At 52.4% G+C, this 22,282-nt stretch overlaps 12 protein-coding genes across 12 annotated transcripts; 7 read left to right on the top strand and 5 right to left on the bottom strand.

The window, feature by feature from the left end:
* Nucleotides 1-247: 247 nt before the first annotated feature.
* Nucleotides 248-1,138, bottom strand: LTS14_002590 (uncharacterized protein; the record flags this gene model as incomplete). Its single annotated transcript, XM_064835296.1, has 1 exon — nucleotides 248-1,138. One exon carries the CDS (start codon nucleotides 1,136-1,138, stop codon nucleotides 248-250), a length of 891 nt encoding a protein of 296 aa, XP_064697231.1.
* A 636-nt stretch (nucleotides 1,139-1,774) lies between these two features.
* Nucleotides 1,775-3,394, top strand: LDB17 (pre-rRNA processing; the record flags this gene model as incomplete). Its single annotated transcript, XM_064835295.1, has 4 exons — nucleotides 1,775-1,826; nucleotides 1,885-1,977; nucleotides 2,020-2,144; nucleotides 2,198-3,394. 4 exons carry the CDS (start codon nucleotides 1,775-1,777, stop codon nucleotides 3,392-3,394), a joined length of 1,467 nt encoding a protein of 488 aa, XP_064697230.1.
* Nucleotides 3,395-4,861: 1,467 nt separating this feature from the next.
* On the top strand, nucleotides 4,862-7,008 carry LTS14_002588 (uncharacterized protein; the record flags this gene model as incomplete). The annotated part of the gene is made up of 2 exons (XM_064835294.1): nucleotides 4,862-4,928; nucleotides 4,979-7,008. 2 exons carry the CDS (start codon nucleotides 4,862-4,864, stop codon nucleotides 7,006-7,008), a joined length of 2,097 nt encoding a protein of 698 aa, XP_064697229.1.
* A 567-nt stretch (nucleotides 7,009-7,575) lies between these two features.
* On the bottom strand, nucleotides 7,576-8,115 carry LTS14_002587 (uncharacterized protein; the record flags this gene model as incomplete). The annotated part of the gene is made up of 1 exon (XM_064835293.1): nucleotides 7,576-8,115. The coding sequence occupies one exon, from the start codon at nucleotides 8,113-8,115 to the stop codon at nucleotides 7,576-7,578; it is 540 nt and encodes a 179-aa protein (XP_064697228.1).
* Nucleotides 8,116-8,676: 561 nt separating this feature from the next.
* Nucleotides 8,677-11,246, top strand: TAF5 (Transcription initiation factor TFIID subunit 5; the record flags this gene model as incomplete). The annotated part of the gene is made up of 2 exons (XM_064835292.1): nucleotides 8,677-8,949; nucleotides 9,012-11,246. The coding sequence occupies 2 exons, from the start codon at nucleotides 8,677-8,679 to the stop codon at nucleotides 11,244-11,246; spliced, it is 2,508 nt and encodes an 835-aa protein (XP_064697227.1).
* Nucleotides 11,247-12,157: 911 nt separating this feature from the next.
* LTS14_002585 (uncharacterized protein) lies at nucleotides 12,158-13,852 on the bottom strand (the record flags this gene model as incomplete). Its single annotated transcript, XM_064835291.1, has 1 exon — nucleotides 12,158-13,852. One exon carries the CDS (start codon nucleotides 13,850-13,852, stop codon nucleotides 12,158-12,160), a length of 1,695 nt encoding a protein of 564 aa, XP_064697226.1.
* A 672-nt stretch (nucleotides 13,853-14,524) lies between these two features.
* LTS14_002584 (uncharacterized protein) lies at nucleotides 14,525-15,994 on the top strand (the record flags this gene model as incomplete). The annotated part of the gene is made up of 2 exons (XM_064835290.1): nucleotides 14,525-15,733; nucleotides 15,791-15,994. The coding sequence occupies 2 exons, from the start codon at nucleotides 14,525-14,527 to the stop codon at nucleotides 15,992-15,994; spliced, it is 1,413 nt and encodes a 470-aa protein (XP_064697225.1).
* A 419-nt stretch (nucleotides 15,995-16,413) lies between these two features.
* On the top strand, nucleotides 16,414-17,273 carry LTS14_002583 (uncharacterized protein; the record flags this gene model as incomplete). The annotated part of the gene is made up of 3 exons (XM_064835289.1): nucleotides 16,414-16,689; nucleotides 16,758-16,957; nucleotides 17,024-17,273. 3 exons carry the CDS (start codon nucleotides 16,414-16,416, stop codon nucleotides 17,271-17,273), a joined length of 726 nt encoding a protein of 241 aa, XP_064697224.1.
* Nucleotides 17,274-17,444: 171 nt separating this feature from the next.
* On the top strand, nucleotides 17,445-17,805 carry LTS14_002582 (uncharacterized protein; the record flags this gene model as incomplete). The annotated part of the gene is made up of 2 exons (XM_064835288.1): nucleotides 17,445-17,528; nucleotides 17,596-17,805. The coding sequence occupies 2 exons, from the start codon at nucleotides 17,445-17,447 to the stop codon at nucleotides 17,803-17,805; spliced, it is 294 nt and encodes a 97-aa protein (XP_064697223.1).
* A 212-nt stretch (nucleotides 17,806-18,017) lies between these two features.
* LTS14_002581 (uncharacterized protein) lies at nucleotides 18,018-18,683 on the bottom strand (the record flags this gene model as incomplete). Its single annotated transcript, XM_064835287.1, has 2 exons — nucleotides 18,018-18,331; nucleotides 18,386-18,683. 2 exons carry the CDS (start codon nucleotides 18,681-18,683, stop codon nucleotides 18,018-18,020), a joined length of 612 nt encoding a protein of 203 aa, XP_064697222.1.
* Nucleotides 18,684-19,098: 415 nt separating this feature from the next.
* LTS14_002580 (uncharacterized protein) lies at nucleotides 19,099-20,266 on the top strand (the record flags this gene model as incomplete). Its single annotated transcript, XM_064835286.1, has 3 exons — nucleotides 19,099-19,234; nucleotides 19,290-19,484; nucleotides 19,545-20,266. 3 exons carry the CDS (start codon nucleotides 19,099-19,101, stop codon nucleotides 20,264-20,266), a joined length of 1,053 nt encoding a protein of 350 aa, XP_064697221.1.
* A 112-nt stretch (nucleotides 20,267-20,378) lies between these two features.
* URA3_2 (orotidine 5'-phosphate decarboxylase) lies at nucleotides 20,379-21,262 on the bottom strand (the record flags this gene model as incomplete). The annotated part of the gene is made up of 2 exons (XM_064835285.1): nucleotides 20,379-21,052; nucleotides 21,106-21,262. The coding sequence occupies 2 exons, from the start codon at nucleotides 21,260-21,262 to the stop codon at nucleotides 20,379-20,381; spliced, it is 831 nt and encodes a 276-aa protein (XP_064697220.1).
* Nucleotides 21,263-22,282: the final 1,020 nt, after the last annotated feature.

Below are 22,282 nucleotides of genomic sequence, written 5' to 3'. Positions count from 1 at the left end.
CACATGTATCCCAGAGAGCAGGCCGCGGATGAGGTATTTCGCTGGACACCATGGACGTGCACTGGATCTTGCCCGGCTGGTATGATTTGAGATCGATCCTTAGATTGGACTATGGAACGACTTATTGGACTGAACCTTTTAGTTGGCTTATTGGAATTGGATGCCACTAACTTGGCCAGCCGAGAGCTTAGAGAACAATACCATAGAGGCAGAAGCAATTATAGACATTGCTACGACATTAACGAACCTAGTCAACGCGAAGCTTGACCAACAAGAGATCTTCCTCCTCAATTTTCTTTCGCTTCTCAACCAACTCCTTCGCGTCCCAAGTGACGGAGACATATCGTCCCTGCAACCATTCGCGCCTCTCTGCGGTCAGCCATACCATGGCATCAGCAGCTAACTGTGGTGTATCAGTCAAAAGACCCTCCATCTCCTTGCCCATCCGCTTTGCCAGTTCTGTCAACACACCTCCAGGATGAATGCTGAAGGCCAGGACCTCGGGATAGTCGGCACAGATGATCTCGCTGAAACGCTGCAAAGCTAGTTTGCACGGTCCATATGCTGAGCCGAGAGGCAAGACCAAGTTCCCGCCAATGCTACTGAGCATGAGGATCTCCTTCAGACCATTGGGAGACTTGAGCATAAGGCCCAGAAAAGCTCTGGTGACATTGTAACTACCGATGAGGTTCGTCTCAACACTCATTCGCCAATCCTTTGGGTCGGAGTCGAGCAACCGCTTGAACGGCTCCAGAAAGCCAGCGTTGTTGATGAGGATATCGAGTCGGCCGAAGGTCTGCTCAACTTCCTTTGCAGCTGCCGCGGCACTGTCATAGTCGGCGACGTCCAGCTTCAGTACTACAATCTGAGGGACTGATCTGCCGGCGTTCTTGGCTGCAGTCTCGATCTCCGGCTTCAGCGAGTCGAGCGAAGATCTGGCGGCAATGGCTATCTTCGAAGCACCAGCTTTGGCGAAGGAGAACGCAGTCTCCCTGCCAATGCCCTTCGAGGCTCCTGTTATCAGCACTGCGCGATCTTTCAGGTCGAACTGCTCTGGTTTAATGTAGTCGTATGTGTCACTACGAAGTGTCGGCACAAAGTCTGCTCCACTAGCGAGATGCTGCGTTCCTGGAGCCATGTAATGCATTGATTCCGTCATTGCGCAGGTGATTTGAAAAGTAGATGAGTGGAAGGTATAGTGAGCAGGACTTGAAGCGTTGGAGTTGATGGAGGTTTGGAAAGTTAGACTGCTCTTTGGACTGCATACCTGAAGACATATCATGGCCGGATGTAAGGCCACCAGTCCATCCGTTGGCCACTAAGCATCGCCGCGACTTCGGCATTAGTGGAGGCGATATCTCTGTCAATGAGGCGATCGGCTGCTCTGTGGCGCGTCATGTACTCGAACCCGACTGTCGAGTTTGCAATCTGTGCCGTCATGCAAACATCCATGTCGGTTTCGGGCTTTTTTTGTGCACGCGGATGCGCGGCCATGCTCCGTGGGATGGTCGGAAGCTAGCTTTAGTAATGGATAGCATTAGCCTATTTAGAGACCTCGCTCACCTCTGAAGTAACAATATAGACCTGTTCTATATCAAACATATGCTTTTGGTAACGATATCATATCTATCCGAACGCCTCGGCCCACCACGTGACCATCCCACTTACACGTTCGACATTCAATGTTCAGCAGTCCACATGTAATGCCATGCTCAGCATGCATTCCATACGTTAGCTGAAGGCGTACGCTGGCGCATCGCCAGCTGTGTGAAGGATGCAAGAGGACGTCGGCCAGCGCCTGGATAGTGAGCAGCACTTCTGGGAAGGTAATCCTTTACACAAAGTACCATTGATACATAGTGGTCTGGACTGACATGTGCCCAGAGCTGGATGGCATCCTTGCTGCACCACACGCGACTCACGAAGGAATCGACGATGTCCTACGATCATATCTAGCATTTGCGGCAGAGTGGAAGCGTAAGCCGCGTGGCCTAGATACTGGTAGCGAAAGCTGACCAGTGAAAGAGGAATACTTGAGCTCGGAATACGATGTTGCGAAGTATTGCTACAGGCTGCTTGATGCGCCGTTGTTCCAAGGTAACCAGGATTATATCAGACGACAGTTCTTGTACTGCTTGCTCCAGGTAGGCATTACTTCGTTGTATTGAGCGCCAGCACGATGCTGACGTCTGTTCAGGACGACGATGTCGATACTTTGCATCTTGCAGCTGCGACCTTGCTCTTCGATGGAAGAGCTAATGAGCCCGCATTCGAGCTGATGCAAATAGAAGGCGCATTTCCACGTTTGATCGAGCTTATACGTGCAAGACGAGACGACAGCATTGGCCTGCATCGACTTTTACTCGAGCTGACCTACGAAATGGCGCGGATTCAGAAGTTAAGGCGAGAAGACCTAACGACCGTGGATGATCCTTTTGTGCTGTTCTTGTTCCAGCGGATTGAAGAGCTATCCGACGATGCAGAGGATCCATATCACTATCCGCTCATTCGGGTGTTGTTGATTCTTAACGAGCAGTATATGTGTCTTGCCAACGAGCCCGCCTCGCCAGGCAGCACTGGTGGAGTCACCAATCGAGTCATGAAGTTGTTGTCAGCACACGGGCCTTTGTACCGTACTTTTGGGGAGAACCTGATTCTTCTGCTCAATCGCGAGTCTGCACTGGCACCGCAGCTGCTAATACTGAAACTGCTATACTTGCTTTTCACGACCCAATCGACTTACGAGTACTTCTATACCAATGACCTTCACGTTCTGGTCGACGTGATCATACGTAATCTTCTGGATCTGGACCCGAGCATTGGAAAGCTGGACGAAGAAAGGGATGGCCAGAAAGCACTACGACACACTTATCTCCGAGTTCTTTGTCCCCTGCTCCGGAACACCCAGCTGGCACGCGAGGGTAACAACTACAAGCGAGAAGAAGTACGCAAACTTTTATATCTGCTTGTCAACCGGTCAACAGCCCACTTTGCACCAGTGGATGAGACTGTGATTCGTCTAGTGATACGTTGCAAGCAGATTGAGTGGTTGAAAGAAGATGGTGATGAGCAAGATCAAGAGATTGAACGCAAGCTTGCCGAGGTGGCGCCCAAAGAGTCCGACGTGGCAAAGAAGTTGCTAGGCATGTCTCTAGATGATGCGGGTGTTAGTAGTCTCAGTGTGGTCGAGGTTTCGGCGAAAGTCACCAAAGAGAAGCCGACTGTGCCCGCTCCTCGCAGACGTCGGAAGAAGACCAATGGTGTTGTCCCGAACGGCACACACGGTGCTGAGCTCAAAGTACCACCAAGAGATCTGTCTGCATCTATCTCAAGCTTAGAAGATGCTCGCGAGGGCGGCAAGAGTCCATTCGCGGACGACGCAGATGAGGTGTGAACTCGAACTGTCGTTATATCGCCAGGGGTGCGCCACAAGTCTCTCAATATGCCGCCCTTGCCCAAGAACTCGGAGCTTTGGGCAATACACAGTACTTGGTGCGAGGCACCATCTTGTTGCTTTTAGTGACAAGGCTGGACACTCTGGACAGATGCCAACCAAAACGATATGTTGAGGTGGAACGTGGTTGACACAAGCAATATGCGGTGCCGTTGTTTACACCTGTACCCACCCGCGGCAGTCGCAGACTAAGATCTGGTCTATGCAGGCCTTTGAGCCAGGACGTACGATCCCCAGAGCTAAAGCAGATCTGCTGCACGGGTCTGCAGAGGCACAAGTGGTGACACATGATGTGGAGCTGTACCTGCATCAAGCGACGTGCATCGTTTAGCAACCATCTTGCCTTGCATGAGCCGTGAGGGTGAAGTGTTTGTATTATGGCGGCGAACACGAGAGTGTGGCAGCCATGTAAACAATATCCATGCGATGGCTTGCCATCACAGCGCCGTGGCGGTCTCAGCCACAGCGAGCGTTAAATTGGCCTGGACTTCTTCTCTTTTGAGGTAAAGTCTTACGGTGTATGAGTGTGATGTCGCTTGGGTATCGCAAGTGCACGTTGGACATGTACCTGTTGCAACATACACAAGAATTGTTCTTTGTGAGTGTCCGATATGCAAGATATGGTTGAGCCGCAGGCTGCAGGTACTGGTTGCACAGCATCCGCTGCATGGTCAGGGGTCGTTCTCTGGTTCCACGAAAAGGCCTCGAACAGCCGCGCTTCATCACAAGTACTCGAAGGGTGAGGTTGACGACCATCACACCCTTGTTCGCATGTGCCGTTGTGCATCTATCTTGGGACAATCTATCTTGTGCACAAGAGCAAGCAAATCAGCGACTTTGGAGCTCTCATTGGAAATAAGCAAGCAGCTGTCGCATCGCACAAGCGGGTACCTGCCTTGCGGAGCTGGGTACAATCGCAGCTAGAGTGACTCAACCAGGTCACCATCGGCAGCATCAGAACATCAGAATACCATGGTAGATGGAGAGCTTACCCGATGAGCTATCAGTGTCCAACTCAACCACATAATGCATGTACGCGAGAACAAAGAGAGCGCTCTTGATACTCGAGAAGCTAATGTCAAGATGCATGCCTTCCAAAAGCTTTGAAGCTTTATCAAGTCATGCCCCTTGTGGGGCGAGCAGAACGTCCATAGCACTGAACCTCGCACGGCACTGGGGCTGCACGACTCCACTTCCTGTCAGGTACCATGCATATGTGACTGCAAAGGTGGAGACAAGATAGGAAGTGGGTTGCCGCAAGGTTGGTCTCACTTGGGAGACATGTAAACGAAGTATAAGATGTTTCTGTTGCCTTGGCTCACCTTGGAAAGTTTCACGCTCCCATTCGTTGAGTACACTCGCTTCGCCTTCTTTTGTTGTCGTTGACTAGATTTAGGAACTGTCAAGATGAGAGCATCATTCTTCCTGCCGGCTTCTGGGCTGCTGGCTGTTGCTCTTGCATTTCCAGCTCAACGTAAGGCAAACATGGCATGATCGTTCTAACTCGGCTCTGACAGCGCACAGCAACCGAGAAGCTCTTGGCGAGGAGACAAGACAATTGTACAGAGGTCAGCTCTTCTCCGGTTGGTCCAGAAACAGCCACAACCACGAGTGCAATCCCAACTTTCCCCGGAGGATATGGTCCGCCTCCATTTGTATCCTTGGGCTATGGCCCGCCGCCTTTCGCACCATCAGGCTACGGACCACCTCTATTTGTGCCTTCTGGCTATGGACCACCGAGATTCCCAACAGTAGCGACCTCGAGCTCTTCTGGTGCACCCGAGACTACCTCTTTCGTGTCCCCAACATCTGGGTCGCCTGTGACGGCTTCAAACGTTACGGTGTCTTCGCCGACAACGAGCTCGTCCACCTGGAGCGACGCCGGTAAGTTCAACGCGTCCACCGCCTCCTCAACTTTTTCTCTGCCAGCGCCATATGGCCCACCAAGCAACGCAACAAGCAGCTTCCCAAGTTCACCTGCCACAGCCTCGTCATCGAGGAATGTCACGGCGGTCACTGTTACATCAACCAGCTTGATCACGATAACAACTACCACTTCAACAAGTGCATCGACCTCTGGCGAGCGGCGAACAGGCTCCGATAGTAGCACGAGTTCCACTGTCACAGGCATCCCGATCAACACAGGCAACAGCACATCTTCCGGTCCAACGGCTCTGTCTACGAGCTCGGCCTCCGTTAGTATCACGACTACTGGTAATTTCACAAGCTCGTTCCCGACCTCGCCTGTTACAGCCAGCAACGCTAGCTCCAGCCTTCTGACGACCTGCACGGAGAACAGCAATCTGACAACAGTTATATCGACTGTGACATCAACATCCACACTCAATTTGACCCAAGGCATTCCCATCTCGACTTCGGCTTCCACGCCAAGCACAGTCAGTGGACCTGCTCAACCTGGTAATACGACCTCAAGCGTTCCACTGTCCACAGGAGTCTCGAGCTCGTCACTCACAGGGCCTGTGCCATACCCGTACCCTTACCACCCATCCAGCATCGTGAACGTCACGAGCTCAGCTCATACCGCTCCGCCGTCGACTGGTACGTCGCCTGTCTCGCCCGAGACAACAAGCAACAGCACATCCTTCTCCAGAACGATCGGCCCTCCAACTACTCGTGGACCTTCATCTTACGGTACCTCGCTGCCACCAATGTCTACTGCTGGTACATCGCCAATTGGACCAGTCACCAACTCGAACTCAACAAGTTCAAAGATGGCGACGACCTCCTCCGGAACTAGCGTGAGTAGCTCGACAACCGGATCGCTGCCACCCACGTACGCACCTCCATTCCCATATGGAACTTACGGACCGTACGGTAGTAGCTCTAGGCCACTATTAAGCACTGGTACTGCACCAGGCGTCTCTACCAGCTCTGGTACCTCGCCAGTTGGACCTGCTACGAACTCAAATTTCGCTTCGACCTCGCCTACCACCAGCAGTGTCAGTACGTCAAGTGGGACAGCACCTGCCTTCTCGACCACTTCCTCTGGGACTGGCCCAGCTCCATACGCACCGTACAAGCCATCCATACCATTGAGCACAGGCGCCACCACATCCTTATCAAGCTCCAGCTCCAGCTCCAGCAGCTCGCCGATCTCACCCGAGACAACAAGCAACTCAACCTCATCCATCCCAGCCACCGGTGCGACTTCCTCATCCTCCACAGCACCGACCCTCCCACCACCCTACAGCTTTACATCAACAAGCAGTGGCACCTCTCCTATCTCACCCGAGACAACCTCAAACATCACTTCCCTTCTGCCAACCTCACCCATCACCACATCATCTGGCACAGCACCTCCATCGACCACCTCTAGTACTCCGTCAGAGATCACTGTCACTATTTCCACCACAGTCACCGACATCATTACGCCAACCAATACGCCTTACGCTCCGACCACTAACCACAGGTTCCCGAACGGCTATGGTCCGCCAAGCTATACTCAGGGTCCTGCCGCTGCGCCATCGTACGGCACTTCGTGGTGGGAGGGGTGGATTGGAAGGTATGGACATGGTCGTCACGGTGGTAATTAGTTGACTTGAGTAGGAGTGGAAGCACAGGGTCAAGGTTTGAGGTTGAGGTCGGGTGAGATGAGATGATGGTGGTACCTTGCCTTCGAAGGCAATTGGACTACATTTTGGCTTCACTGATCTCGTATGCCTCGCATGAGATCTTTTCTTGGATTGAACGTAGAACGGATGGATTGTATCTTACACTCTAATACACATTTGTCTTTCTTCTTGGCTTTCTGCTCACCGTCATCACTGCTTACTATCAAGAAATTGTGACGCCGCTCCAATTCGCACAGCATATGCTGCTCGACTGCTGCTCGCCTTCGTAGAGGACGCTCCCCTGCAGTGCGGTGCTGGAGTCAGGTATCGCATGCAGACATGGCTCTCGCACTTAGTCTTACGATCAGTTTCGTCAATCGAGGTTGTCTTGGCAATGAAGCTTGAGCAAAATCTACCAGTCATCCTGGTGCCTCACAACATCGGACCTCTTTTCAACAGAGACGCAACTGCTGCCTTGTGGTAGACAGATAGTGTTGCGTAATGTTGCATGGCTCCTAACCTCAGGAAACACGCATGGCCGCCATTATTTCAACCAGTCTCCATCGTCGCACTTCTCCTCTCCAGTTCTTGTTCTAACAGCGCTTTCGCCTCCTGCAGCAGCTCTGCCTCATTCTCCACACCCACCTTGTTACCTCTACTGTTCAACCATCCCACATCTAAATTACCCAGTCCACCATTAGTGATCCTGTCGACTTCTTTTGCAGGTGGAGCGGGAGGCACGCCGCTCTGCCCAGATCTCCCAGGTGGACCGTTGGGCCTGCTCTGCTCCTGTTCCCGCGTGCTGGTAGCAGACAAGACTGGCGCTTTGGCGAGGATGATGCCGGCCTCCTCCAACGCATAAGCCTGTCGCTTCATGCGAGCATTGAAGGCCTGGATCGCGACATATGCTGCACGTGACTCCTGCTCAAAGGTCTCCTTACGCGTTTCGATGTTCTCGTTGTCGCTCTGTGGGCTCGGCGCGAGTGCGTTGATAGCTTGACCCATGTGATTCAACATTTCTGCTATGCCGCCACTGATCTCGTTGAGCTCGCGTATGCGATCTGCTGGCGTCAGCAGCTTCGACGCCATGTTGAATGGCAAGCTCGTAGAGTAACGCGATCAAGGTACGCGTGTGTTCATGTTATATGTGATGGCGCTAATTGTTTTTTTGATGTGGGTCTCGGGCCCCAGATCTTCCATCTGCAGCCGCAAGCCACTTCCACAGAGCCGCACTAGGCATGCTTCACTCATATGCGACGACCAGTCTTCATCTTCATCTTCACCCCAATTTTACTCCTCCACTACGCGCCGCGATCTCGATCACCGCACAGCCGTCAATACCGCTGTCGTCGCCGCATGTAAGCGTCTGCAACCAGCTATGGCCGTGCAACCGCTTCCGCCCTCACGGACGGCAAGCGTTGGTCCTCCCAGCGCCGGCGGCATGAATGCTCCCCCAGCAGGCACGCCTGGTGGACAGGGCCCCAACTCACAGCAGAACCTCAATCAGATTGTAAGCCACGTTTTGCTATTAGAGCAGCTACGTTTCCCACATATTCTTGACTTTTGCGATCATTCTTCCCTGCAAAGTGGTGAGAAGTATCATAAATACTTAGCCTGTTCGACAACTTTCCGTTCGGGGTGTGAGATATCATGGCTACAACTGGAACACCAAATCGCGTGACACGCTCAATGGTCGGATCCACGCCTACCAAGGCCACCGTTAAAAATGCGACTTCGCCGCACTCCGACAAGGTGAAGGGGGAAGATATGAAGCTGGCGCTGGACCAGGAAATGTCTTCGCGGGCGCACGTGACGTCGCCGCAGCATTCACCGTCCTCAAGGAAAACATGCACAGGCAACAGCGCGAGGTCAAATACTCGTTCACCTGCCACAGCTGCGAACAGACCTCCACTTATCAAAGCCGTAAGAAGTCAGAACGGAAAATTTGCATGTCCAACCATCACTATCATCGGACACTGGAGTAGATCGATCATCCGGTGCATCGCGAAACTCTAGCCACGAGAGGAGATTGCCTGGACTCACGGCAATATCCTCAAACAAGCACACTTCTTTGCTTCTCCCACACCAGCAGATTCGACCATATCATGGCTCACCTAATCGCTAATGTCAATCCTCAGGTGCTGGAGTATCTCTCTAAGAAAGGTTACAGTCGGACAGAAGCGATGCTGCGAAAGGAGAGTCGCCACGCCACATTCGATGCGAATCAAGAGCCACTCGACTTTGCCGACCGTACAAAAGGTCGACAGTGGCACGAATCATATATCCTTGTCAAGGGCTGGATCGACGACATTCTCGACATCTACAAGCCCGAGCTGAGCAGATTGTTATGGCCGCTTTTCGTGCAATGTTTTCTGCAAACAGTGACGGACTGTTTCACTATAGAGGCGAAACGCTTCTTTGAGGAGTGCCAAAAACCATTCGGAGAGGAGCACAGCGATGATCTGCGCGCTTTGAGCTCTATCAACGAGCCTGAGCATGTTCAGGAGAACGACATTGCGCAGCTCTACCGTACCAACAAATACCGCCTGACACTTAGCAAAATGGGCTTTGCTACGTTGATCGAATTTCTGGAGGTCAAGGAGGCTGAAGGTGGCAAGGGCATCAATTATCTCCTCAACAACCACATTGATATCCACACGGTTGACCGTGCAGCGATTGGTGGCGCGCGTGGCCTGCAGCGCTTGATGGAGGAGAAGCACGGTGAGGAGCAAGCACCGGCAGAAGATGAAGGCATACCAGGTCATCATCCTGGATCTGCAAACCTTTCAGCTGATGCGACAGGGGCTCTCAACAGACTCGCGCTAGGCCCGATGCCGATGGAAGCCGATCTTATGGAAGACGTCAAAGCCGAGCTTGGTCACGAGGACATCACAAATCCGCCCCCACCTGGTCGAAGCACGTTGACAGATACGTTTGAACAGCGCATCAAGAGTGAGCCGGTAGAAGACACAGCGCCATCGCGTGAGGCTATACCATATCCACCATCAACAGCGCGAGACGTGGCGATGGAAGTGCAGAAGGTGAAGGAAAATCGAGATCGCTTCCGCATCGAAGGCAAGACTGGTGGTGTCGGGCCTGGCGTAAGCGTCACGATGTTCACGTTCCACAACACTTTCGACAGCGTCAACTGCATCGAGTTCTCGGACGACAACACTCTTGCTGCTGTCGGCACAGCTGAGTCGTTTATACGTGTCTGGTCACTCGACAATCGGGCACTCACATCACCGCACGATCCACCGGGCTTTCAACAATCTTCTTCACGGCGCCTGATTGGTCACTCTGGGCCAGTCTATGCGCTTTCCTTCTCACCCTCCGCCGCTGTCTCGGAAGCAGCCACAAATGGTCACACAGACCGCACCACTACGTCCGAATCGCAACCCCGCTATATGCTTTCCTGCTCCGCGGACACCACAATCCGACTCTGGTCGCTCGACACATGGACGAACCTCGTCGTCTACCGATCACACAATAGTCCAGTCTGGGACGTTCGCTTCTGCCCTCATGGCCATTACTTCGTCTCTGCATCTGCGGATCGCACAGCCCGATTATGGAGTACGCCACAAATCGCACCACTGCGACTCCTTGTTGGCCACGATTCAGATGTGGAGACTATTGCGTGGCATCCCAACGGTGCGTACGTCGTCACCGGTGCAGGTGTGGGTGACAGAACAGTGAGGATGTGGAGCGTCGCCAGCGGCGGGCAAGTCCGCATCTTTACAGGTCATACCGGCAACATCACTGCCTTGGCCTGCGCGCCTGATGGCCATATCATCGCAAGCGCAGACGACAAAGGTGTCATCGTCCTCTGGGATATCCGAACAGGTCGCCTCGTCAAACGCATGCGCGGCCATGGCGCAGGTGGGGTTTGGTCTCTCGACTGGTCTGTCGAATCTACGGTCTTAGTATCAGGCGGCGCAGACAACAGTGTACGCGTGTGGGACGTGCAGCCGAACAAGGAGACGAAGGAGAACAAGGTCAACGGCGAAACGGGAGGCGTGAAGGTCGATGGCGTGACCGTGCACGGCACAGGTGCCGCGGCCGCTGCGGCGGCGGCTGCTGCCAAGACGGCGAAGGGGAAGAGCAGGGAGCAAGCCACACCTGATATGATCAGCGATTTCAAGACGAAGAAAAGTCCGGTCTACAAGGTCAAATTTACGCAGATGAATCTTGTTGTGGCTGGTGGAACGTATCTGCCTTAAGAGCCGGAGCGAAAAGGAACTCTACCGTGGCTTGACTCGAATTCCTTAGCAAGGCGTTCTTGGCATTCTGGGCTGACTGAAGCCCACACATCATGTATTGAGGGGTAAAGATTGTAAACATACCTAGCTATGCCTCAGAGAATGCACTCGATTATGATGCTTGAAACCCATTCTGCCTTGATTCTCCTGTGACCATGCCTAACGCAGTATTTTGGTGCGGCAATTCGGACTTGATGATCCGGTGTCGAGGCCTTCATGGGCAATCCTGCGCAGAGTTCTGCTTAAGAGGTGCACTATCTGTTCGTGGCTGGTGAGCGACAAGGACTTAGCGTGCCCCTTATCGGCACCAGGTGCGTTTGTGAAGTGCTGGTTGACATGTGCAACGAGGCGCTCGCAGCCAGGAAATGCTTCTTGCGGTAAGGTCAAGCAGGAGGTCGAAGGTGCAGCTCGTGGCTAAGGTGAAGGTCGCCAGCGTGTACCTTAGCCTAGCTAGTAGTCAGGCCAATAAGCGTGGTGCAATTCTTTCACATGCCCACGGGCGGTGAGTGATCGAGGGTGCGTGAAGATGAGGTGTCAAGGTCGAAGTGGTTGATATGTGGCTGGTGTGGGTACGTCCGCTAGCTCTGCCCAGAAGCGAGCGTATCAATTGAGCACGGCGCCCGAGTGGCTGCCTTCTTTGGACTCAATGGTACCTTGGTGGCTGAGATACAAAGTCCGACAGCCGCTGGGGCTTCATTAGCCAAGGAACGTCCGACGAGCATCCTTCTACCCAGATGGCAGAGGAGATAGTCGTGATAGTGTTGTGTGGACCATGTTACATGCCCAACAGCAACGAGGTCTGCCGTTCGTGATTCTTCCCATAGAATGCTTACAGCCAGCATATGTTACCGCATTGCGCTCGTAATCTGGCTTTATTTCTTGCCTCGCCCCTTCTTCTTCCCAGACGCGGGCTTGGGGGCAGCATGCTCAGGATGATCCTGGAGATGCTGGAATAGTCTCGTCTTAGTGGCGTACGACTTGTCGCAACCAGCGCATTGTTGACTCGTCTCACTATCGTCAGTAGCGGCCGCAGCAGCCTTCTTCGCTCGCTTCTTAGCTGCTGCGCCCATCTTCTTGCCTGTTGGCGCCTCACTTGCGTCGTCCGCCGCTAGCGAAGTGCCCTCGTCAACGTCTGTCGTAGTACCTGGCGTGCTCAATCCACTATCTAGATGTGAGGATGTAAGGCGGGCTGCAATTGTCTCGGGAGATGCGTAGTCTTCGTCTGCTGAGTCCGAGTCCTCGGATGATATATGTGCCTCTGCACTCTTCTGTTCACCATCCCCCTGATCCGCAGAGAGATCTTCTGGACCGCGGCTAATATCACCTGCGGCTTCTTTGTCGCTCTTTTCGTCATTGTGATCAGCAGCCTCGTGTTGATCATCTCCAGTGACTCGAGTCTCATCTGCTACAGCCTCTGTCTCAGCACGGTCTACCGGATCATCATCATCGTACTCCGTATCAAAATCAGGCGTGACGACTCCGCTGCTAGCTGCGCTCAAGTCCAGGTCGGCATTGTCTTTCCGCATCTTCTTCTGGAGTGCATAGACAGCTTTCTGATGCTTTTTGCTCTTCTCGTGCGCCTCCCATTGCTTTTCACTCTTGAAGATCTTGTTGCAAGCCACACATTCGAAGACGTGCTCCTCTTCGCTCTCCTCGTCGAACGTGCCTTCCATCTCGGCCAGCGGATCCGGCTCACGAGATTGCGTCCACTCTGGGACTTCAGCATTGAGCTTGGCTTCGTTCTCAGCCCTTGCCCGTGCTGCTTGTGCGGCAGCTGCATCACGCAAGACCTTTTGCCGGTCAGCCTCAGTCTGGGTTGACGGCACATAACGAGGATCACGCTTTCGCACGAACGCTACAAGCGATCTCACGGCATCATTGAACTCGCGGATACCGTCCTGACGAAATCTCTTATTCTCCTGCTCCATACGTCGCCGGTACCATCTGTCAGGGGCTTCAGATAGCCGGTATCGATCCTTCCAAGAAAAGTCCTTTGCTGTTGAAAAGCCAGTCCAGGCACTGTAGAAAATCTTGGGCACATCCTCATATGTGTCATCTTTATGACCAAAAGTTGGATACTCTGGAAACACTGTGCCAGCAAGGCCGCTGGCAATCTGTTCCTCCTTCGCCAGTCGCTCGAATGTCTCTCGCACGAAGCCGAAGAAACCAGACGGAGCATTCGTGAACTCTACATTCTTGTTGAACTTGCCTACTATACGAGCCAGATCGTCTGCAGATGTGGCACGTATGTTTTCATATGTGGGTACAGCCTCATCATCATCACCTACGTCGTCGCCACGCAAGATCGCACTTTCATGAGAGTCATACCAAGCTCGCTCCTGCGGGTCAGACAGCACCTCATATGCTGCCTGGATCTCAGCGAAGACCGTGGTGGCCTGCTCTTCATTCCCATGATTGCGATCCGGGTGAAGCTGAAGAGCTTTTTTCCGATATGCTTTCTTCAATTCTTCGTCTGTGGCTTGCCTCTCCACGCCCAGCAGTTCGTAGTAGCTGGTCTTGCCGACTTCCTCCGGACTCTGCGTTGCCGAACTCTGGCCGGCGCCCATGCTGCACAATCTGCACCTTTCTTCAAATATCAGCGGCCAAGAGACTCCGCCGAGTGGTGTGTCGGCTTCATTGCCGAAGTATGGAGTTCGCTCCGGTACAGTTTCGCCAAACATGTGGATATCGCATTATCATCACTAGCGGTGAACCTTGCTAGCCGATCTCGGCCATCTCCATGCAATCTACATAACTCGACGGCCAACGTTTGGACAATTTTCCTCGCCATATGCAATTTGTGACCAGTCACCAAGCAGCAAAGAAAGCGCCACGAGGCTGGGCTTTGGTTGGTTGACCAAGACTGCATGAAAGAGCGGCTGGAAGCGGCAAGAAATCACGCGAGCGCTTTCTTGCACTCCTTCTCGTAGTCCAGCAGTCAGGACGGTGTGCCGTCTCCGTCCTCGCGCCGCCGGCATAAATGCGAGACCTCAGCAAAGTAGTGAACGTACTTCCCCAATCAAAAGACTAGGATGTCCAACCACAGAGTTCTTCTACCCTCAACTCTAATACTATAAGATAGTTCGTTGCCACTTGATGCGACACGTGCTACTCATTTGTCTGAGAAAGTCGCACATCACATTACTCACACCTACATCAGAAAGAGACTTCGGCGAAGTATATCATCTTTTTGCCTGCAACAATTATCATCTTCGAATGGTTCTCAGGCATCCGCAAACATGAAATTCGGACATGAATACGAGCAAAGCTTGGCAGAAGCACGCTTCCCAGAACAGTGGCTCGGAAGTGCTATCGACTACAAATACCTCAAGAAATGCATCAAGAAGGTGCATAGAGAGCTTGATCAGTGCGGCCTGGACCCAGATACCATAGTCCGACTGAGCAAAGATGCCGATGGCACTGGTGAACGCCGTCTCAGTACTGTTCGACAACAATTACAGGCTGCCCAAGCGCCCGATGAATCGCCTCTTAACTCCATAACGGAAGAATTCAGCCCACAGCTTCGAGTCCTGGTGGACAGCAAGACTGGCACTCCGCTGGACGCCACGCTGACTGAGGAAACGAAGGTTGGCCTGCAGAAACTGGCGCAGCACGAGACAACAATTGGCCACCAGAACCCACATTTGGCAGCCCACGCCACTCATGCTGTGCTCGGGCATAACGGCGGTCCTGTCACGCAAGAACGAACAGTGTCTCCACCACCAGACACAAGCGACGCCAAGTGGGTTCAGATACCCCTAGCTGCTGCAAAGGACTTCTTCGATCTCCTTGGACCCAAGCTTGATCAGCTCGAGCAGCTCCGGATTGTCGAGACTGAGAAGCTTGAGATGGAGATACTGGATCTAGGCGATATGGTCGAAGACGTTGTGGAGCCCGTGCGGGAAGGTTATGAAGCTGTGCGTGAAGTCAACTACCGCGATCTATACTTCTGGCGCGAGATGTTTCGGATGTACATGGAAAATCCCATCTTCTACGATAGCACGGAACAGAGGCGCGGGGCTGTTACATACGAAGAGGCCAAGACCCGGCTCGAGGCCTACAAACAGCAGCTGAAAGACACTGGATTACTCGCAAAGATGAAGACGCCAGAGGCACGCAAAGCCGCCAAGCAATTCCTGAAGCTCAATGTCGACATCCTCAGCATCATGCGTTTTCAGGAGATGAACAACAGAGCCATGACTAAGATTCTGAAGAAGTTCGACAAGCAGACGCATCTCGAGGCGCAGCCATTTCTAAAGGAGCTCGTGGAGAAGTACCCGGCTCTCACACCGGCATCTGCCAATGGCGGCGCAGCGAAACATTCGGGAGGCTTCGCAGAATGCATCGCCCGCGACCTACATGCCGAGATATCGACAAAAGTGCTTTCCATTGTCCCTCAAATCCAAGACTGGACATGTCCGGTGTGCACTGAGATGGCGTGGCGACCAGTGAGTCTAGGCTGCTGTCAAGCACTTTTCTGCATCCGCTGCGTGATTCACATGCAGGACGAGAACATGACGAGGTGTCCCGCATGTAATGCAGAGACAGTGATGAAAGCCGATGGTCGAAACATCAATTTCGAGGCAATGGATTTCTTGGAGAAATATTTTCCCTTGGAGACGAAGAAGCGGCAGAAGGATAATGAGAAGGCCAGTCTGGAGAGGACTTATGGGGAGGAGTTCACCAAGCCTGGGTGCTCGATCATGTAATTCGCAAGTTATTCCACTCTGATTTCTTGAGCAAAGGACACAACAGCACAGTAATGAATGAGGATGGTTTGACGCAATACGATGATGCAACATGATACCCCGCACACGTCAGGATGGCAGGTACGCTTTCTCATAGGGTTCAAGGTATTATATTTTAATTCTCTCGGCATCAACATTTAGAAATCTTTTCGTGCTTAACGCATGCTCTAGAATACTCATCAGAAAGGGCTCACCATCAATACTGCTATCAAGGTACAACATGACGACTTCACAAGCCCATCCAGATTCAAATCTCTTTCCGCACGCCACTGGTCCCGCGTACGACATAGCCAAGGCACACGAGGTCGAGCAGCCACTGAAATTATACTCAGGTATTCCAAGCGCCGTCGACGCCTCCAAATTATTTATCCAACTCACAGATGACAGGCTGGTTCTGCCCCTTCGTCCAGCGTGCCTGGACTGTTCTCGAGGAGAAGAAGATACCCTACGAATATATCGAAGTGAATCCATATCACAAGCCGGAGTCATTGCTCAAACTCAACCCGCGAGGTCTCGTCCCGACATTACAATATAATAACAAGCCGTTGTATGAAAGCACGGTGATTTGTGAGTTTCTCGAGGATGCGTATCCGGACCATGGACCCAAGCTGCTACCCGGCGATGTGTACGACAGAGCTAGGACGAGGATCTGGACGGTGAGTTCAGGTTGACATATGATCGTGAAGTCTGAAGTGTGAATATGCACTGACGTGTCCCGGTGCAGGACTTCTGCACCAGCCGCATCATCCCAGCTTTCCACCGCTTCCTTCAATTCCAGCCTATGGACGACAAAGATGGTCTCAAGCAAGCTCAACAGGAATTCCTGAGCAAACTGAAGGAATTCGCGAAGGAAATGGACAAAACAGGACCTTTTTTCCTAGGCTCCGAGCCATCGCTCATTGATTTCGTGGTTGCTCCCTGGGTGTCAGTATCGATCGTTACCATCGCAGTGGTGATTTACTACGATCATGACTAACTCGTTATGATCAGGATGCGCCTGTGGGTATTTGATTACTACAAGGGCGGCTTAGGTCTGCCTGTTCCTGGCGAAGAAAGTGGCGAAGACGCTGAAATATGGAAGAGATTCCGAAAATGGCAGCACGCTCTAGAACAGCGCCCGAGCATCAAGAACACCACCAGCGAGACCGAGAAGTATTTGTCGATCTACCGGCGCTACGCGGACAATACTGCTCAGAGTGAATTAGCGAAGGCCACAAGGAGTGGGAAGGGTGTGCCGTAGTCAACACTGATTGATTCGGATCCAGGAGGGATGTACTTTTGGTGAACAAGGTGCGAGAAACGACCAGTTGATGCTCGTGAAGGAACCTTCGTTTCAGTGGGTACATGAACGATAATTTGCCCCTACCTGAAGATCTCTCTCACTTCCACACGATTCCCGATCACATCAAAAATGTCCTACAACAGATTTACTTCCGATGGGCAACGTCAACGAGCTGCTTCCATACAGGCCATGGCTGGTGCTCAGGTCGATGGAGTGAGCTGAGGATTCCCTGACCTAAGGCATCCAAAAGCTATCATTACTGACCAAGGTTCGCTCATAGCATACTGCCGAAACGAGCGCTGCCGACTCCTCCATATCGATCGAGAGACCGAGACTATACCTTGCCCGGGCAGTCATCATACTACGAGCCGCAAGTCAAAACGAGCTTGCTGATCAGTACGAGGCTGCTGCCATACGAGACTTCGGAGAAGCAGAATGGAGAGATGATGTCCACGATGCCGAGCAGCTCGAGCATCCCTGTCCTCTTTAAATCATCCCCGAAGTATCCCATGAATCAGCTTTTCAAACAGTGAGGTCAGACCAAGGATGTCCTTAGGTAGCCAGAGAAGTAGCTGTCTGCCCAGGGAGGAAAAGCGACACCGGAGCACAAGAAGAACAAAACATACAGCAGCAGGTATCCGCTTTCCAGTGACGCTCTCGCATTCCACCTGGCCCACCAGTAATTATGATGCAGGCGTCTATCTACACATGCTCCCTTGCCTTCAGGGAATCTGGAAGTGTCCCCTCAAGGAGGACGCTGACTGCGTCCATGTCCTGGTCGGCATTGATAGTTGCGAGCTTCTGCTTGGATGCAAAAAGTTCAACCACCTTCCCAGTCGCCTTTTGAAACGTCTTCATACGTTTGGAAACATTGTCTGCAGTGGTATCATCGAAACGTCCACGGCTTCCTAGCCGTTGTGCAAGTACCTCTTCCGGACAATCTAGGACTATGATCTGACGAACAGGGGCGATCTGATTCTCGAAATATTCACACTGGTCTAAAGACCTAGGAAAGCCTGGCATTGTTCGTTAGTACGTCCGATTAGGTGACCCATGACCAGCTTACCTACCATCGAGAACAAATGTGCAGACTCCTTTTCGAATCGCTTCCTCAATATGTTGCTTGACTATCCCCACTGTGAGTTCTTTGGGTCCCACACGACCAGCCAACATGTTGTCCTTGATAATGCTGGCGTATGGGCTGTCCTCCCTCTCCATCTCGGCCCTCATTACATCACCAATGCTGATATGTTTTAAAAGATACTTCTGCTCAAGGCGGGCGCATTGTGTGCCTTTCCCAGAGCCTGGTCCACCGAGTATTCCGATGACCAATATGTCCAGCTTCGAAACAGTGTCTTCAAGCGCCATTTTAGAGCGCGGTAGCAGTAGTGTCTAGCAATCGCATAGCCAGAAGCAAAAGAAGAGTAGGTTCGAGGTAAGAGAGCATGGTGGGGCAATCCAGCTTTCCCATTATTTTGACGATTGGCCTGTCATGAACAGAGCGTGCAAACACGTGAGTTGGTTTTCGTTTACTGGGCAAACATGGCACCTTCACTGCACGAAAAGAACCGCGGAAAGCGATAAAATAACGCAGTCAACATTCCCAAGTGGAGGGGTTCGATTGGTCTTGAACCGTAGATTTGTGGGAAACGGACAGTTCCGTTGCCGGTTTGAGCCAATTCGCGAAGCAAACACTTCGCATTATCCAAGAAGTCTGGGTACGGTATCAGAACAGGTCTGCGCTTCCATGTGCGACAGCTTTGTGTCTCGATTGTAGGAAATCATGGGTGCAGTGTTCTCGGCTCATCGCGAAGACGAAGACCCGGACTTCGTGTCGTTTGGCCTTGTGGTATTGGACGAATTGCATTTTCCAGACAAGGGCAATCTATACGATGTGCCTGGAGGCTCAGGCTCCTTTGGTCACTCTCCGATGCAGTTCTCCTCACGTCTGTCGATATGCTGACACGCTGCAAGGCACGTTTGGAGCCCGCATCGCCATTCCAGCAGCTCGCTCGAAAACAGTCGCTTGCATCATCGTAATGGGCGATGATTTCCCAGAGGCAGTGCTCAAGCAGTTTCAGTCATGGGCTCTAAACCTCCTGATTCGTAAAGTGCCAGGCGCAAAGTCAACACGAGGGCTACTTGAGTACAAGGACAAGGCTTTTGGGCGTGAGTTCATTCGCCATTGTGGGGTCCCTTCAAGCGTCTACTAAAGTACCTCATCGGCAGGCAAGACATTTCGGTATCTGACACCGCCGTTGAATACGACTCCTGAGCTCCTCGAGGACTCAAATCTGCTTTACTCAGCATCTTTCCATTTTCTCGCACGACCCGAAGACTTAGAAACACAAGTAGCAAATCTTCTTCGTCGGCGAGCAGAGAGAAGTAAGACCGGCCGGCCACTGCTTGTCTGGGAGCCCGCGCCTCCGTACTGTAATTCGCGTACTCGTACTGCGCATCTGGAGATGTGCAAGCGAGTTGATGTCTTCTCACCTAATCATCTCGAACTTATCTCTCTTTTCGAAGACCATGAGCATATAGAGCAGCCGTTTGATCGCAAGCAAGTTGAGAGATATGCAAGATGCTTCCTTGATTCAAGCTTGGAAGAGAGTCAAGCCGGCGCCAAAATCGTAATACGCGCCGGTGAACATGGCTGCCTGTTCATGTCCAACATGGATGAGCCCACATGGCTGCCAACCTTCTACGATTCTACATCGGTCAAGATTGTGGATGCTACTGGCGCAGGCAACGCATTTCTCGGTGCTTTGGCAATCACGCTTCGGAGAACCAACGACCTCAAAGAATCGGCAATATATGGGAGTGTGGCTGCCAGTTTCGCTTTAGAACAAATTGGCCTTCCCACTACCAGCATACGACGTGGCAAGGAAGTCTGGAATGGGGTCGAGTTCACGGCAAGGCTCATGGAATATAGACTAACACTGGTCAACTGAACGGAGCAACTCTCCATGACGGGTGACCATTTGTGTCGGGTCGCTTTCACTCTCAACTCAGCTAAAGCTTCCAGAATACTAACCGTGACCGTTCTCTCAAACCCAGACTCTGTCAAGTAGATTGACCAACACGGGTGAGATACGCATTCCAACCTGCCTGCCTGTACTCTTGCGCTGTTTTGGTCGGATCCTCGGATGCGTAGATGCCCCGGCCAGCAATAATGAAATCAGCACCACGTGCGACAGCATCCGAGGGCGTCTGGTACTGTTGACCCAAGTTGTCACCCTTGCTAGCGATGTTGACACCCGTGGTAAAAACAATAAAATCCTCTCCAGCGATGCCGGCGCTTGGAAGCAAGTCAGATAGCGCTCTGGTGGCAACAAAGCCTAGCATTGACTTTGGGTTCTTTCTCGCCAGCTCTATGCACTTTTCAGTATAAGAGCCTACCGCAATGCTTCCCTTGGACGTCATCTCGGCGAGGATAAGGAATGCCCTCTCTCCAGGATACGGGAAATTCGGCGCATTAACCGTCTGCGTCAAGGCGTCCACGATGCCGTCTCCACCAAGAATGCTCAAGTTGACCAGATGAGCAAACTCGGAAATGTGCAGTACACCTCCATGGTATTGCTTTTGCACAGTGCTACCTATGTCGACAAGCTTGCGGTCCTCGAAGATGAGAAAATTGTGCTTCTTGGCCAATTCGTTGAGACCCTTGACAGTACTACTGTCGAAGTCGCTCACGAGATCCACATGGGTTTTGAAGACGGCTAGGTATGGCCCAAGGCCTGTTCCAGTAATTAGTCAGTGGTCATAGCAGCTGAGTTTAGGAGTCACATACTATCCGCGGCCTGCAAGAGGCTCTTCGAATCCGTGAAATCAGCCGACAAAACCAGGTTAGATTGTTTGGCCTCCGCGATGTCAAAGAGCCGGCGGGCGAGAGGATGTGCATGCTGCTCTCCACGAGTCGAATAAGACTTGGTTGATAGAGAAGTCATGCTGATGTATTTTGAGTTTGGATGGCTGCTCCGACTCGCGTTGTGGTTGAGGTTGAATCAGAGAGGCCAAAGGACCGAGAATCCCTCCACGTCTTAACTCAGTCTCACAGCCTTATTATACCTGCCTTCGCACAGACAAGGCAAGAAAAGCAAGGCCTTGTGTTGGTTTGGCCTGAAAGGGGAGATCATGCATGCGTTTGCACTTGTTGCCTTATTGTGGCGTTGACGGAGGCAACTACAGACCCATGAATTTGCGGATGTGGGGCAGGGTACCTTGGCGGCTACTGCACCTCGAGCATCAAGAAGGCAGCCTTTGCGTACATCGAAGCGCATCAATACGCAGACATGCCTGTACCAGTGAAGATTGTGGGTAGATACGTGGCGGACCGTCGTAGACATGATGAGGATCAACATCGATCATAGGAGGGGCCCTGCCGCGACTCGCATGAAGCTGAAGCTGGAAGCGAAGACGGGCGACGCCATCTATTCCACGCTGATCGTTCAGACGTTGTGATTGTGCTTGATCAACAGCGCCACGAAAGCCTCGCGCGTTTGGAGGTTGGGAGTCTGGGACATTGGTGTGCGTCAACTTTTGGCGGTTCGTACAGCAAATACTCGACCTTTCCCGGAGTGAAGCAAGATAGGTCTGAGGCTTCCAACTCTGCTGCAACGACCGCAAAGTGGCCGCGACACCACGATTGCCCATACACTCCGGCACTGCTTTGCCATTCCGTATGCGAGTCGTGCAGGTGATCACATTAAGGCTCCGCAGATCCGCACCGCAGATCCGTGCCGCAATCAGCCACCAGCCTGGGTTGCGCAGAGAGCATGCATATCACAGACCGGTGAGTATCTTGTTCCAGCCTGATGGCTATGGCGGTGCAACCGAAGGACCGGGAGCTCTCCCATCCCCCCCCCGTTCCAAAAAGAAGCCTTGCGCGTTCTCAGCCGCGCGACAATATTGTATCTTCAGATCGCTCTAATTCAGCCTTCTGGGCTGCTGTGGTCGAGAATCCGCCT

The sequence above is a fragment of the Recurvomyces mirabilis genome (assembly GCF_035927965.1).
Source record: "Recurvomyces mirabilis strain CCFEE 5264 chromosome Unknown scaffold_5, whole genome shotgun sequence".
NCBI lineage: Eukaryota > Fungi > Ascomycota > Dothideomycetes > Mycosphaerellales > Teratosphaeriaceae > Recurvomyces > Recurvomyces mirabilis.
Note: the sequence above shows the minus strand (reverse complement) of the source record. Positions and strands in the feature narration are given on the sequence as shown.